This window comes from Theropithecus gelada, chromosome 11 (genome assembly GCF_003255815.1).
Source record: "Theropithecus gelada isolate Dixy chromosome 11, Tgel_1.0, whole genome shotgun sequence".
Taxonomy (NCBI): domain Eukaryota; kingdom Metazoa; phylum Chordata; class Mammalia; order Primates; family Cercopithecidae; genus Theropithecus; species Theropithecus gelada.
Genome location: NC_037679.1, coordinates 98,313,009 through 98,328,664, shown reverse-complemented (window position 1 = coordinate 98,328,664; position 15,656 = coordinate 98,313,009). Strand labels below are relative to the sequence as shown.

Below are 15,656 nucleotides of genomic sequence, written 5' to 3'. Positions count from 1 at the left end.
ACCCTTCAGGATCTGGGCCTCTGCCCCCGCCTCCCGTCCTGACAAACCACTCTCTCTAAGAGCAGAGCTTTAATTTCAGAAGTTTTAGTGTATTTACAAAAGTCCACAGCTTCAACTGAAGGCCCCATTGTTCCGTGCTCGCCCCTGCCTTGGGACAGTTCAGCTTGCTTTGTGCTTGTCCAGGCAGAGGGCATAGGACTGCCAAGTTTCTATTAGTGTAACATGATTGATTTTTAAAAACAACAACAACAAAAAAAACAAAAACAAACAAAAACTGCTTATGTACTGTGAAAAAGGCTCAAGGACGAACCAGGGGCCCCTGAGCAGCCTTGCTGGTGAGGACACCCAAAACGGGCATGAGGCATAGCGTCCCTCATCCTCGCAACCACCCACTCAAGCTCTTGAGCCCACGGCGCTCCTCTCTCCGCGCGCGCAGTGCTGTCAGCGGCGCGCAGGCAGCTGAGAAAAGCTATGTACATCTAGAGGGTAGCACCAAGTAGGCGGCTGCTAGCCCCTGTTTGCCCCTCCAGGACCCCTCCTCTCCAGAAAAAAAGTGGGGTTGGAAGGGGATCTTGCAGGACCGTCCTTAGAGCTGCCTGCAGGGGCGCAGCCTCATCTGAGAAGACCGGGCCCGGGCGGGAGGGCGGCGGGGCCGCACAGCGCCTCCTCGATGTCCTCCAGGCAGCCCAGCAGGTCCATGTCACGGAGCACGCGGCCCAGCAGCTCCAGCGTGGCCTCGCGCCGCGGCGTGCGCCGCCTCCAGGTCGCCAGCATGCTGTATTGCGCCTCGCGCAGGCAGCGCCCGTTCTGCAGCTCCAGCCGATCGATCTCGTGGTCGCTCAGCCCTAGGCGCCGCACGAATTCCTTCCAGCGCAACGGGGGCACGTTCTCCACCACGGCGTATAGCGTCGCGGGGTCATCAGCTGCGGGGACGCAAGCCGGTGAGCCTCGGGGACGCAGGCCGGTGAGCCTCGGGCAGCAACCCCAGGCCCCGCCCCGCATCCCGCGCCCTCCGCTTCTCCTGGTCCCCTCTGGGAGGCAGCCCGCCCTCACCCGGCCCTCCCCCAGCCTCCTCCCCCCAGTCTCCAGCGGCAGGAGAAACTCACTCTCTAGGCTCTGTGGCTTGTGGGCGCTGTCCTCCCACTTCTGAAGGGGAGTGGGGATGGGGGCAGAGGCGAGGGCTTTTGCAAGGATGGGGTCAGCCCCCAGGTAGGGTGGTGCCATCTCTCTGCGGGAAGCCGCGAAGTTGGGACAGTCACCGGGGGTATAGGTGGAGCTGGAGGTGAAGGTGGAACTGGGCATGGGACTGAAGTCCAGGGTGGGGGTGAAGCCTGGAGTGGGACTGAAGTTTGGGGTTGGGGCCAGGGGCTTAGTAGTAGTTCCTTCAAGCTCCCCCTGAAAGAGAGAAGGTGGTGCAGCATTAGTGGGGGAGCAAAACCAACCCCGTCCCTCTTTATTTTGGATAGGGGCTGGGACTTAGAGGGAATGAGGCGAGCCTCCGGGAGGTGAAGGATGATTCCAGGGGATCTGAGTATTAGGCAATTATGACGAACGGTCAGGGACATCTGGGAGTAGCTCTCTGATTTCATCTCACCTCTTTTTCAGGTGTTGATTTCCCACAAACTGAGAAAAAAGAAAGAAAGCATCATAAATTTCACTTCCTCTCTCAGCCCTGGCACCCTAGACTCAGCTGGCAGTGGGGACTTGTGGTGACACGCCTCAGGGCCTATGTGGCCCCAGGGACGAGAGAGCTACTCATGCAGCTCGACCTCTCCCCAGCCATCCAGGGCCATCTTCTACCCAGAGTCCGCAGCAGTGTGAACTGAGGGGACATTCCTCACCTCCCTCCACATATGTCCATCGCACCCACCCACATCCTCCCTCACCCCCACCAGCTCCACCTCCCTCCCAAAGGTCCCACTCACCAATGGCGTAGAGCTTGGACTTCCACCGTTGGTAGCGATACATTAAACCAATGAAGAGGAGGGATAAAAGGCAAAGACCAAAGAAGATGACCAGGGGCAACAGCACTGTGGTGCCTGGAGACAAAGCAGGTGTTGGTCAGAGGAGGGGGCGGGGGGGGCCACAGGGATAGACGGATGGGTGGGATGGATGGGTCGGGGCAAGGAGAGGGAGAGGGCAGGTGAGCACGGTCACTTCTCCTCACCTGAGTCCTCAGTGCCCTTAACATTCTCAGTCTGGGGTAGGCACAACTTGGTGCACTCCAGGGTTTTCTTACAGCTAAAAGAAGAGACGGCACTGGTGAATAGCGGCCCTACCATTGGAGGAACGCAGAAAAACAGCAACACAGATTGTTGGACATCCTTTCTTTACAAATATTTTTGCTGTCTCTTGATATAATTTGTTTTGGGAACTGATGCAGAAGAATGAAACACAGTTAATCACAGAATCATTTAATTTTAGAATTGGCAGGGATCTTGAAAAGGCTATGGAGAAAATGTGAAAAGCAGTCAGGGTCAGGGTGTGAATTCCAGTCCATTCCTTGGCTAGCAGTGTGAATCTAGGCAAGCCATTAGCCCCCAAGCCTCGGTTTCCTCATCACCACAGGGATCACCCACCTCTCAGGATTGAGGATTAAGCAAAATGATTATGCCTCATTTAATAAGTGCTTGAGAAGGTAACTAGCTCGCTGTTATGGGATTGCTGTTTCATCACTGTTTTGCTGATAAGAATCCTTTCGCAAAGAGAAGTTTAAGGGCTTTTTCTTAAATGACACTGCTAGTTACAATCCCTGACTTCGGGGAGGGGGAGTCAAACATGCATATGAAAAATTTTAAAATACATGTTACTGGGGCAGCCAGAGAGCACGCTGTAGAACTAGCAGAACTTCCACATTGGGAGTTGTCACTGGACAGTGTGGAGTGATGAGAACTCTATGGGGTGGTGCTGGAAGGAACTTGAGAGAGTGAGTTCCCAGCAGGAAGATGAAAGCAGGGAGAGGCACTTTAGCCCACCTCTCAAGCTCATGGTGAGAACCACATAGAATAGTATAAAAGTGCTTTCAGGAAGAAACGAAGCCAGGTGTAGTGGCTCACGTCTATAATCCCAGTACTTCGGGAGGCCCAGGTGGGTGGATCACAAGGTCAGGAGATTGAGACCATCAGGAGATCAAGACCATCCTGGCTAACACGGTGAAACCCCGTCTCTACTAAAAATACAAAAAAAATTAGCCAGGCATGGTGGTAGGCGCCTGTAGTCCCAGCTTCTCGGGAGGCTGAGGCAGGATAATGGTATGAACCCAGGAGGTGGAGCTTGCAGTGAGCCGAGATCGTGCCATTGCACTCCAGCCTGGGCATTAGAGTGAGACTCCATCTCAAAAATAAAAAAGTGCTTTCAGGAAGAGACAAGCCAGGTGCGGTGGCTCACGTCTATAATCCCAGCACTCTGGGAGGCTGAAGCGGGTGGATAACCAGGAGTTTGAGACCAGCCTGACCAAACTGGTAAAACCCCATCTCTACTAAAAATACAAAAATTAGCCAGGCATGGTGGCACGTGCCTGTAATCCCAGCTACTCGGGAGGCTGAGGCAGGAGAGTCGCTTGAACCTGAGAGGCAGAGGTTGCAGTGAGCCAAGGTTGCGCCACTGCATTCCAGCCTGGGCAACAGAGCAGGACTCTGTCTCAAAAAAAAAAAAAAAAAAAAAGATGAAGATTAATGGAAAATAAATAGCTTTGTGTCAGATGTGTTGTAGGTTTTGTTTGTTTGTTTTTGGTTCTCATAAATTTACCAAATGAATGTCATTATGCTTACTTTAAATATAAGAACGGCAAGGCCCAGGCCAGGCTTGGTGGCTCATGCCTATAATCCTCGCACTTTGGGAGGCCGAGGCAGAGGATTGCTCGAGCCCAGGAGTCCGAGGCTAGCCTGGGCATAATCGTAGGACCCTGTCTCTACAAAAAGTAAAAAATTAGCTGGCTGTAGTGGTGTGTGCCTATAGTCCCAGCTACTCCCAGCTACTTAGTCCCAGGAGGCTAAGGCAAGAGGATGGCTTGAGCCCTGGAGGTGGAGGCTGAGCCATGGTTGTGCCACTGCACTCCAGCCTGGGTGACAGAATGAAACCCTGTCTCAAAAATAAATAAATAAATAAATAAAAGTCAGGCTCAGAGATGTTAAGAAGCTTGCCCAAGGTCACATAGCCAATAAGTGGCTATGCTGGGGTTCAAACTCTGAGAGCCCTCAGAGTTTATTCTTTGCAAGTGAGTGACAAGAACAGTCACTGTGGAGCCAGGAGTGAGGAGGCCTGGACAGAGACTAAGGGGGAAATACCATATTTCATCAAACCTAAGATGCCATCAAGAATAAAAGGCACTTTTCTTTACCTGACTACCCAGACACACACAAAGCTGCCAATGAAACCATGATGAATCATCAATTACAGGAAGTTTGATTTCAGAGCTGTCAGAGTGTATGTCCTAGAATCAATGAACTATCGTAGATCCTATGGCCCAAGAATCGACATATCTGAGTTGGAAGGGCTACAAGTCCTTGGGGCATGATCTTCTATCCTCAAAGACTCCTTAAGATTTGAAGAGCAAGGGGAAGGACTGCTTGGTGTCTTAACGAAGTGTCTCCCACTCAGCCAGTAGGAGCCTGAGCACTCTGGGGCATCCTGGCATCCGTTGTCCCACTAGTGGCTCCCACCAAAGTCACCCATCCCAATCCATGCCACCATCCAGTGCCCAGCAGCTCTCAGAGATACTCACTTACTACAGGAGACACACTCGTTTTCTCTTAGAAAGAACCCTGCATGGCAGGTGCACACGGTATTCTGTTTCTCCTGGCCTGTAGGGAGAAGTGCAGCACAGCTAAAGAAGGAGCACCCTGCACCCTCACCCCACAGGACAGAGGAAGTGACGAGGGACAGGGAGGGGGCGGCCAGAGAGGAGTTGGTCGTCAGACCCACGGACTATGGGAGGGGAAGGAAAGGAAATGCCGCTACATGGGGAAGGGGCCGGCCCCTGGTGGGGGGAGAGGGCTTGGCGTCAGGAGAGCTGCACTCACAGGAGAGGTGCACCGTCCCATTGAGGCAGAGGCTGCAATTGAAGCACTGGAAAAGGTTTTCACTCCAATAATACCGGTACTGGTTCTTCCTGCAGCCACACACGGTGTCCCGGTCCACGGTGCAAGAAGAGATCTCCACCTGGCCCATTTCTGGTGAGGGGAGAAGATGGGGTATGAGTCCTGCATCCTCCTGTCCCTGCATCTCCTTCCTGATATTCCCCTAAGTGTGTGTCTGTCTCTGTAACACACACTCACATCCATGCAGTGTCCCACCAACACACACACCTTCCTGCCCACACCAACCAGCCTGCACACAGACAGGCATGCACACACCGGTCAAGACCCGCCTGACTCTCCAGCCTGTGCACACTCACCCTTTCGGCATTTGGAGCAGCTGAGGCAGTGCCTAAGGTGGTTCTCTGAAGCGGTGAAGGAGCCGCTCTCACACTCCCTGCAGTCTGTATCCTGCCCCGGGCCTGGACAGTCATTGTACAAGTAGGTTCCTGTGAATGGAGCAGCAGTTAGGCTGCAGGTGAGAGTTCAAGGAAGGAGCCCCATGCTAGGGACAACAGCCAGAGCCAATTCCCTGAAGTCTCTAGGAGAGGAGGGAGGGAGAAAATCCCAGTCCAGGAGAGGCAGCAAAGTTAGGGAAGAACATCTGGAAGAAGCAGAGGAAGAAGCAGCACCCCAGACCTGAGGGCATTCACCGTTTCCACTTGCCCCTACCTTTGTGGCACTTGGTACAGCAAACGGAATTATTTTGAGGGTGGATGTATTTTCCTTGGGGACACACACTATCTCTCTTCTCCCTGTCCCTGAGGGGAGGGACCAGTCCAATAACCCCTGAGGGGTATGTTCCCACCAACAGCTCCAGGAGCACCTGGGGAAGAATCAGATAGAGGATAGACACCATCAGGAGAGGGAGGGATGGGAAGCTTAGGGGCAGCAGATCTAAAACTTCCCCAGCTCTGGCCGGGTGCGGTGGCTCAAGCCTGTAATCCCAGCACTTTGGGAGGCCGAGTCGGGCGGATCACGAGGTCAGGAGATCGAGACCATCCTGGCTAACTCGGTGAAACCCCGTCTCTATTAAAAAATACAAAAAACTAGCTGGGCGAGGAGGCAGGCGCCTGTAGTCCCAGATACACGGGAGGCTGAGGCAGGAGAATGGCGTAAATCTGGGAGGCGGAGGTTGCAGTGAGCTGAGATCCAGCCACTGCACTCCAGCCCAGGCGACAGAACAAGACTCCGTCTCAATAAATAAATAAAAAATAAAAAATAAAAATAAAAATAAATAAATAAAACTTCCCCAGCTCAAGTCCTTCCTTGTGAAACATGCTGCCCAGGCCAACCCACTCACCAACGTTAGAGTTCTTCCTTGAATCTTAGACAGTTGGGATCATACAATCTGATGCTTATTGTTCTCTAGTTGTCCTGTGTGTTCATTTTTGTTCCCTCAACTCAAAGCTAGTAGGCCCCAGACCTAAGCTGTATTTTTTTTTTTTTGAGACAGGATCTTGCTCTGTTGTCCAGGTTGGAGTGCAGTGATAAAATCACCGCAGCCTCCACCATCCACACTCAAGCAGTCCTCCCACCTTAGCCTCCTGAATAGCTGGGACTACAGGCGTGCACCACCATGCCCAGCTAATTTTTTTTTATTTTTAGTAGTGGCAGGGTCTTGTTATGTTGCTCAGGCTGGTCTCAAAATCCTGAGCTCAAGTGATCCTCCCACCTTGACTTCCCAAAGTGCTAGGATTACAGGCGTGAGTCCAGCCCTGTTATTTTATCCTTACTGTGAAATCCCCCACAGCAGCCAACAGTGCTGGACACAGGGCAGATGTTGAAAGGATGTGTTTTTGATTGGGAATTGGCAGGTTACTTCAGTGATGGCCCTTTCTTCCAACAAGCAGCCCTAAAGATTGGGGCGGTGTTTCTCCCTCTGGGTGCTGGGTTCACCGTGTGATTGCTTTGTGAACATTCACAGAGGTAAACAGTGAGGATCTGTGCACATCCCGGGAGTATTTCTAAAAAGGTCAGCTGGTGGTGGGGGCGAGTGATGTTCCTGTGAGCTCCACTCCTGGGGAGTGGGCAGAAGCAGAAGGAAGTTTCCTTACATGCTTGTATCAAACCTTACTCCGCCTCCTGCCCTCACATTCCCTGGCCCATCCCCTCCACCTCAAAATTTACGCAAACACCCGGGGTTGGCAATGACAAATGGGGAGGAGAGTAAAAGGGAAAGGTTGGGGATCCCACATGGGTAGACGGGGGACAAAGTTGAGATGGGGGGAGGAGTGGGCAAAGGTGTGCAGGACACTCAAATAGAGCTGGCCAAGGCTAGTGACTCAGCTTGGATGACTGTCAGGTGGGAGCTGAGGGCGTGCTGGGGAGTCCTGGAGCCCCTGCACGCCACGGTATTCTGGAAGGTACGCTTTGCAGTCTCAGGCCAACCTCACGGCAGCTAAACGGCTTGTCCTGTTCTGGCATCAGTGCCAGGAAAGCAAAGCCAGGAGGGAATATTTAGCTCCAACTTGGACTTTGATCTCTGCCAGCTTCATTTCTGGTTTTCCCTGGGCTTCGGTTTTGTTTTTTTTTTTTTTTTTCTCTCTACTATAAGAGACACTTTGTGTAAAGATAAGAGGGTGTCCTCAACGACTGTTAAATACTGAGGAGCAACTGACTCACCAGATCACAGAAACCCTAGGGCAGGGAAGGAGGGCCAGGCAGCCCACAGCCACCCAGCCTCACCAACTCCACATTTCGGAGCAGGAGGCCAGTCACACCCTGAGTCAGCCACTGGGAGATGCTGCAGCTGTAGCTGCGCAGGCCCGGAAGTTCAAGCCTCAGCCGCAAACATGGGAAGTCACACGCAGAAACACAATAGCAGCCCCCGCAGGTGGAGGTGTGCGCCGCTGCTCAGAGGACAACCTTCCCCAGCCCACGCCAGCCAACGCCGTGCCACCTCCCCTGAGAACAGGACTGGGGCTTCCAGGGCAACAGGAAGGGTTTGGGGTGGTGATGGGAAGAACTTCCCAATCCTGAAAGTGTGGTTCCTTTCCCTGAAGAAGCTATTGGAGCACCCAAGGTCACTGGCACTTTGAATCCCATCCAGGGGGCTTGAGGCAGAGTCAACAGGCAGAGACAGAGTCATGACGAAGAACTGGGGGATGCCAACCCCAGACAGCCTTAAAGGGAGCTTTTCAGGGACCTCTGGCCAGTGGGGGATGAGCCTCCCTGCGGGGAGGGCGGGAGAGAGGCTTTCTCAGGCCACATGTTCCCTTCTCTTTCCAGCACTCTGGGGGTTAAGTCAGATCCGGGAAAGGGAAATATTTTCCCAGCAACTCCGCCCCAGTGACTCAGGCCAGAGGGAGGGAGATCCAGGGAGGGGAGAGGGAACTAGCAGCTTCCCCAGCTCCTCAAGGGTCATGAGTCAGCAGAAAGGCAGAAGGCACCAGCCTGCAAGAGGGACTCCATCTAATCCCTTCTTCCTATGGCCCAGTCTCTCCTTCCCATCCCCACTTAACCCCCTTTCAACCCCTCCCCTTTCCAAAAGCCAGGCCACAGACCCTCGTCCCACTTGGCCCTCATGTTCCGGGAAATGCCTCCCTCTCCCCATTCCATCCCAAAGGGAAGTCTCCCTCGACCCTGGCTTCCGCCCATCGGGTCTGTGCCCTCCCCTCCCTGAGGGCCACTTGGCTCCTCCTAGCCCCTCAGCATCCTTTAGCTGAGGCCCCGCCCCAGCTCCTCCTCCCAGTTCAACACCCGTCCCGTGAGCTCTCACTCCAGCCCCCAACACGCCCCAGTCCCAGCAGGAAGCAAGCCGAGGCTGCCCTCCCACCCTGGGTTCACCACGTTCCCACAGCCTGGCTGGTTCTGGCCAGCTGTGCTGGGTTTGGGGGCCTCCCTGGGGTCCCCAGACAATCCTTAGGAAATAAGGCCAGTTCTGAGTCTCCACAGCCCCTCCCCAAGCCCACTGGCAGCACAGGAAAGGCTCCAGAGCCCTGAACGCCCACTTCCAGGAACCAGGGAGCAGGCGAGAAGGGATGCCAGACGGAAGAAGCAGCCCTGCTTCCCAGGCTTCCCCTGGTCCCCAGAATGCTCCGGGTCAGCCCTCCTGACCCCTGGGAGCCAGGGCCCTCAGACTCCCCACCACTGGGCACCACTGCTGGCATCAGCTGGCCCCAGTGAGCCCAGTCCTCAGCAGTTGCATAAATGAAGCAAAACAGCTGAAACAGGAGGTGAGCTCTTCAGGCCCAGACTCCAGCCTGGAGCAGAAGGGCAGGAAGCTGGGGTGCCTGTGGAGAGACAGTTGAGGGGGTGGCCAACACCCCTCCAACTCCCCCACAATTTCCGCCAGAGAAGGCTTTAAAGTGTGACTTCCTGTGCTGGGGCTGCAGAGTGGGGAGGCGAAGCTGAGATCGGCCTTGTGGTCTGACCCTGATCCAGCCACCTTGCAGGGACCCAATCAGTCTTCCTTTCCCCCTCATTCATGTGTCTGTTCATTTAATGTCAAGATGTTGGGGGAGGTCATGGCAGCTTCTCCTCCAAGGGCCCAGCTGAGATCCCATCTCCCTCCCATGAAGCCTCCATTGATGATATCTGTTTCCTCCACCCCAGCTCCTGAAACCCACAGCCCCTGTGGGCTCAACTCACGTGAACTGACCCTATCTACTTTTGGCTCTTATCATAATATGGTTATGTTGGTTGACAGATAGGATCTCCCCAAAGTGACCACGAACCTTGTAAGATGACAGATCAAATAATGTGTTGGTCAGAAAGTGTCTTATCCTCCCCTGGTATCCTCTCAGCTCCCAGAACCAGGCCTCCAGACTGGGAGCAGATAAATACAGATCAACTGATGGATCTAATGACACATCTGTCTTCCACTCTGGTGGAAGCCAGTGATTCTCAGAGAGGGAGATGAGAAGACAGCACCCCTAGTAGGAATATATTTATCTCCAGGGGAGAGTTTTCAGACCACCCCCCACCTCCCCACACACAAGCACACACACCCTTACTGAAGAGTCTGGTGTGCTCCTCTCCTTTTGAGAACCACTGATGAGTGAACACAGTGCGTCCGAATGATACAAAGGCAGAAAGAAGTTGGAGCACCTCTCCTCTAGCTTGGTAGGTGTACCCTTCCACACGACCATTCCCCTGGCCCTTAACATGCCCCAAACAGAATTCATCCATCTCCTCACCTACACAAATGTCACACCATCAACTTCCGGGATGAATGTTGAGACCCTGCCACGCTCCCTCCCCAAGGCCCTGTCCCTATCCCTGCTGCCATCCCGTGTGTCAGTTCGTCTTGCAAGGCCTCCCTCTGTGATCTCTTAGCCCTCTCTGCATCCCTGGGTTGCCTCACACCTGGGTTACTACAGTTGTCTTCTAGCCTCTCTTCTGCTCCCACCCATCCTACACACATTTTTATCTTCATTCAGGCTTTAAATGGCACGCACAAGTGTGTGAACCTTCCTCTCCATCTCCAGAGCCTGGCTCCAAACACTTCCATGGTCATGGAAATGATCTGAATGGGCACCTCCAGGGATGCCTCACTTCTCTTTTTTTTTTAAACAGGGTCTCACTCTGTCGCCCAGGGTGAAGTGCAGTGGCACACTCACAGTTCACTGCAACCTTCACCACCAGGATGGAATGTAGTGGTGTGGTCAGGGCTCACTACAACCTCCACCTCCTGGGCCCAAGCGATTCTCCTGAGCTCAGTCTCCCAAATGCTGGGATGACAAGCATGCCCCACCATGCCCCGCTAATCTTTGTATTTTTTGTACAGACAGGGTTTTACTGTGTTGCCCAGGCTAGTCTCGAACTCCTGGACTCAGGCAATCCACACGCCTCGGCCTCCTGAAGTGCTAGAATTACAGGCATGAGCCACGGCACCCATCTGAGATGCCTCACCTCACTTCTAATCACAGTCCAGGCACAGAGTGTGCCCTAGGAGAACAGCTTCTGAATAAACGAATGAAATGAATTCCTCCACCTGGGACCATATTCAACACTCTTCCTCCATCCTCTCCCCGACTCCCTCTAATTTTCCCATTCATATTTCTTAGTGTTTCTCAACGTGGTCTTTCCACTCCCACCAAGGTGTCTGATTTCCTGCCACCCTGCCCATCAACACAAAATCCCATCTCTCCATTCCTCTCCCCTTCCTCACATCAGTGTCCGATTCTGCCTCCCTCCTTTATAGCTACCCTGACAGGCAGTGACTTCAGATGTCAGCTCCACATCCACTTTTCTATGAGGCTTTCCCTCCCCCATCCCATCTGACCCATCTCTTGTTCCTTAATTCATTCAGCAAATAGCTAAGGAGTACAGTTTATGTGACAGGTCCTGTATGGGTGCTAGGGATGCTGAGGTGGATAATACACAGCTCGTGCTCTCAAGAACTCTCGCTTGAGTCAAAGACAGTCAGTTGTTGGCACTGACCTCTATACAGGGAATGCTGCAGTTGCACGGCGAAGGACACTGAAGCAGCGTGGGGAAGCTCCTGAATTTTCTGGAGCTGAGCACAGGAGCTGAGACCTGCTAAGCAAGGCAAGGCAGTGGACTAAGGCTTGTCTCCTTCCCCAGTTCTTTCTCCTCCCATTGGTGCTCCAGGACACCACATCACCATGCATTTGTGGATATTTTCCTCCGGATTGCTCTGACATCATTTTTCACTGTAAGCCATCTTGGTTCCTAGGCTGTAAGCTCTTTGAGGGCAGCAAAATCCTGTTTGCTTTGCCACCATCTCTCCTGTATCATTCTTCCCTACTCCCCTACCTCACCTCCCCCCCCCGCCCACGTCCACCCCTCACACAGTACGCTCTGCATTGCCCATTGAATGGTGAGACATTCAGAAGGATGTTGCATTCCCTTTGTTTCCCCTTTCCCCCAGCTCCAGGCCAGGCTTCTGTCTCTTAGGAGACGTAATCCCACCTGGGCTGAAGCACCCCAGGACCCAGGCACTTCCCTTTACCTGTTCAGGCTACATTTACCCTCTATTTTCCAAACACAGGTAACCACCCAGTAATTACTACTAATCACAGCAATATAAACACTTTATTGAGTGCTTTCTATTTGCTACAACCTGTTTCCCTGATGGACTGTCAAAGCTATGGGCAGGGATTTTGTTCTCTGCTGTAATCCCAGCACCTATCACAGTGTCTAGCCCAGAGTGCACACTTAACAAATCAAAGGAACACTTAACATGTATCAGTCTATTCAATCTTCAAAACAACAGTATGAGGTCATGACTATGACTCCCGTTGTGGAGATAAAGAAACAAAGGCATGGAAGGTTAGGTTATAGAAGCTGCTCCTGTTCGTGCAGCAGGTGCGTGAGGGAGCCAGGGCTGCCCCCAAACAGAAAACAGAAGCAGGATGTCAGGGCAGCTGGCTGGTGGGGAGACCGTGGGGGGAAGGACAGCGGGAGGAAGGGAAGAGGGGGTGGGACTAAGGAGGAGGGAGAAGGAGAAGAGTGAGACCCTGACAAGGGACGTGCTGCTTGGGGACCTGAGGCTGGAAATGTGGGACCGGAGCGGAGCAGAGAGGAGGGGAAGGAGGACTAGCGAGAAAAGATTTCAAAAAAAGAGGCTCTGAGAAGTCTGAGGAGAGTCTGGGGAGATTGTTGGAAAGAAAGGAATGGTGGGAGAGGAAAAGTATAAGGCACTAAAGAGAGGGGAGGTAGGCGCAGGCTTCAGAGGCCGGGCAGGGCAGGGCCACAACAGGACAGGGAAAATCTGCCCAACTAGATGGGCCCAGGGCATCTGAACGGGATGATTCCCGGGCCAAGACGTGGAGGACGATCAAGGATACATTGAAACAAGGCTGAAGCCAGAGAAAGGGACATTTTCCAGTGACGAAAACAACTTTCTACCAACTTCCCCAAACTGAACTGTAGAATAAGAAACCAAGGGATTGTTGTTTAGCTCTGTGGAAAGCAGCGGGGAGGGGAAGCTGGAGGACAGGCCCAGCGACACTGACCAGGTGGGGGTAGGGCTAGCTCCCTGGGAAGGCTCAGTCCTACAGAGGTCACCCGCCTAGCAGCAGGCAGAAGGGTAAAGAATGTCCCCAGGTGAGAGACCAGGGCTTGGCCAGGGTACTGGGGACGCTGTCCACTGGGTTGCCTTGCCCCATCCAGTGTCCCAGCTCATTCTCAAATACCTCCCACCACAGGCATCCCAAACCCACCACACCACGCCATCCCCACTCCTCAACTCACTCCCCTACTTCACCAGCCGCCAAACTTCTGCCCTACAGGGTGTGCTTTGCCAGGTTCCACAGGCAGCCTTGCCTCCCCACGGCCCAACACACTGCAGGCCAGCCAGCTGACTGCAGGGACAGAATTCAGAACCGTCTGGACTCCCAGAGCGCTAACCTTCCTACTCCCACTCCTTTCCTTTCCCCGCCAAATCTGCCCCACCCTGGGCCTATCACCTGCCCACATTCCCTTGGCCCTCGCAAACTTTCACGGCTGTCAGGGCTCAGGGCTTCCTTTTACTCTCTCCCTCTCAAACTTCTCCCATTCCCCTGTCTCAGCGCAGCCCCTACTCCAAGCGGTGGATGCATGGGGAACCCCACACTGGCAGTGGCTGGGGTTAGGACCTGCAGGCCTGAGGCCGGCGCCAGGACCAGGCCCGGGCAGGAGAGGCTCGGCCCCCTCCCGGAGAGGGCCCACGCCGGCCGGGCGGTGCCTCGCCCACCAGCCCACTCTTCCCTTTGTCCCTGGTCTCACCAGTGGCAGCAGTAGGTCAGGCACGGTGGAGAGGCCCATGCCAGACAGCTATGGCCTCTCACTCCCCCATTTGGGCTCAGGACAGTGTGGCAGCGGCAGCGCTGGCGGCTTCCCGGGACTCGGTCTGTCCAGGACGTCCCAAGTGCCTTGGGGTGACAGTTGAGGGTTGAGACTCGGGCATAGAGACCACGGCCTGGTTCCAGTGATCTTGAACCCCAAAGGCCAGAACTGGAGCCTGAGTCCAGAGAATTCTGAGAAAATTAAAGCAGAGAGGAGGAGAGAGGAGGTGGGAGGGGAAGAGTGAGGCCGTGTTGCAACAGCGGGACAGGAAGAGCTGGAGGAGGAGGCCAGAGGAGGCGGGAGGAGGAGGCCCAAGGTTCTTTAACTCTTTGTAGTCCAGTCACAAGCGCAAGAGTCTCAGATCTGGCTGCCTTGCGCCCCCAACCCACCAATCCGACCACTCCCAACCAAACACCAAGGGGCAATAAGCCGCTTCCCCGCATCACTAGCCTTTCCCAAAGGGAACACAGCAGTGAAAGGACCCAGAGTTTGGGAGTCAAATTCTCTGGGTTCCAGTTCAGAATGCTCAGCTTCTTAGCTGGGTGGTCTCGGACACATAACTGAACCTCTCTGGGTCCGTTTTCCAATTTGCAGAGTGGAGATAACCTGTCTCCTGGGGTTCCTGCAAGGATTTGTTCAGACACGAGAGACATAGATAAGCGTCTGACACATGATAGATACTCCATGTCCCTTAGTAGTCCTCCCCTTTACTCCACAATTCTTCACTAGCCTCCTAGTCTCCCTCTTTCTTGGGAATTTACCGATCCAATCCAAACCTCAAAGTAAGTCCTAACCCTCATTTTCTGCCCTGACTGGGTCCCTGCCACTTCTCACCCCAGGTCTCATCCAGTCGCTGCCTGGCCAGGTCCCCTCACCCTGCCCCACTGTTGATCCTGGCTCTGCCACCAATCATGGGACATCAGGCAACTCCTCTCCTAAGCCTTTGTTGGTTCCTCATTTATTAAATAGGGGTTAACAATGCCTGCCCACCTACATGGGAAGAGTGATACCATGAGCATCAATGAGACATATCCACGAAGCTGCCGTGGAAATAAAGATATCTCCATCAGGTGTTCCTAGTATATTTAGTTCCTAGAATATTTAGGTGCTCTTTCCTAAATATTCCAATACCTCAATTATAACTAACCTTAGAGCCGGGCGCGGTGGCTCACGCCTGTAATCCCAGCACTTCGGGAGGCCGAGGAGGGCAGATCACAAGGTCAGGAGATCGAGACCACAGTGAAACCCCGTCTCTACTAAAAATACAAAAAATTAGCCGGGCGCGGTGGCGGGCGCCTGTAGTCCCAGCTACTCAGGAGGCTGAGGCAGGAGAATGGCGTGAACCCGGGAGGCGGAGCTTGCAGTGAGCCGAGATCGCGCCACTGCACTCCAGCCTGGGCGACAACGTGAGACTCCGTTTCAAAAAAAATAATAATAACTAACCTTAGAGATCATCTACTACAACCCCCTAGGTTTTTTTTATTTCTCCATTTGCTTGTTTTTCATTTTTGTGTTTGTTTCGAGGGTCCGCTCTGTTTCCCAAGCTGGAGTGCAGTGGTACCATCACAGCTCACTGCAGCCTCGACCTCCCAGGCTCAAGTAATTCTCCCACCTCAGCCTCCCAAGTAGCTGGGACTATAGGTGCATACCACCATGCCCGGGTAATTTTTGTACTTTTTGTAGAGACAGGGTCTCGCCATGTTACACAGGCTGGTCGTGAACTCCTGGGCCCAAGCGATCTGCCCACCTCAGCCTCCCAAAGATCTAGGATTACAGGTGTGAGCCACCATGCCCAGCCAACCCCCTGGTTTTATAGAGGAGAAAACTGAGGTCCAGAAACCCAGT

General features: G+C 53.7%; 1 protein-coding gene across 5 annotated transcripts; it reads right to left on the bottom strand.

Annotated features, from left to right (window-relative positions):
* Window positions 1-63: 63 nt before the first annotated feature.
* TNFRSF1A (TNF receptor superfamily member 1A) lies at window positions 64-14,094 on the bottom strand. Of its 5 annotated transcripts, XM_025402989.1 has the most exons (11): window positions 13,752-14,094; window positions 5,748-5,901; window positions 5,396-5,524; window positions 5,022-5,171; window positions 4,724-4,802; window positions 3,518-3,635; window positions 2,168-2,241; window positions 1,926-2,039; window positions 1,595-1,623; window positions 1,107-1,395; window positions 64-923 (listed from the first exon to the last, which is right to left on the bottom strand). In XM_025402989.1, the coding sequence occupies exons 6-11, from the start codon at window positions 3,607-3,609 to the stop codon at window positions 613-615; spliced, it is 909 nt and encodes a 302-aa protein (XP_025258774.1). In that variant the 5' UTR covers window positions 3,610-3,635; window positions 4,724-4,802; window positions 5,022-5,171; window positions 5,396-5,524; window positions 5,748-5,901; window positions 13,752-14,094; the 3' UTR covers window positions 64-612. The 5 variants fall into 5 exon arrangements, with proteins under 5 accessions (XP_025258774.1, XP_025258770.1, XP_025258773.1 ...); XM_025402985.1 differs by lacking the exon at window positions 3,518-3,635; XM_025402987.1 differs by lacking the exon at window positions 3,518-3,635 and having other exon boundaries at window positions 65-923; window positions 5,392-5,524.
* Between the last annotated feature and the right edge of the window lie 1,562 nt (window positions 14,095-15,656).

What these genes read in the sequence shown, in the direction of transcription:
- TNFRSF1A (XM_025402986.1), bottom strand. Translation starts at nt 13,790, where the DNA reads ATGGGCCTCTCCACCGTGCCTGACCTACTGCTGCC. An exon ending in CTGTACCAAGTGCCACAAAG is followed by an intron (nt 5,525 to 5,747) that starts GTAGGGGCAAGT and finishes CTCCATTCACAG; the next exon opens with GAACCTACTTGTACAATGAC. An exon ending in CTGCTCCAAATGCCGAAAGG is followed by an intron (nt 5,172 to 5,395) that starts GTGAGTGTGCAC and finishes TCCCCTCACCAG; the next exon opens with AAATGGGCCAGGTGGAGATC.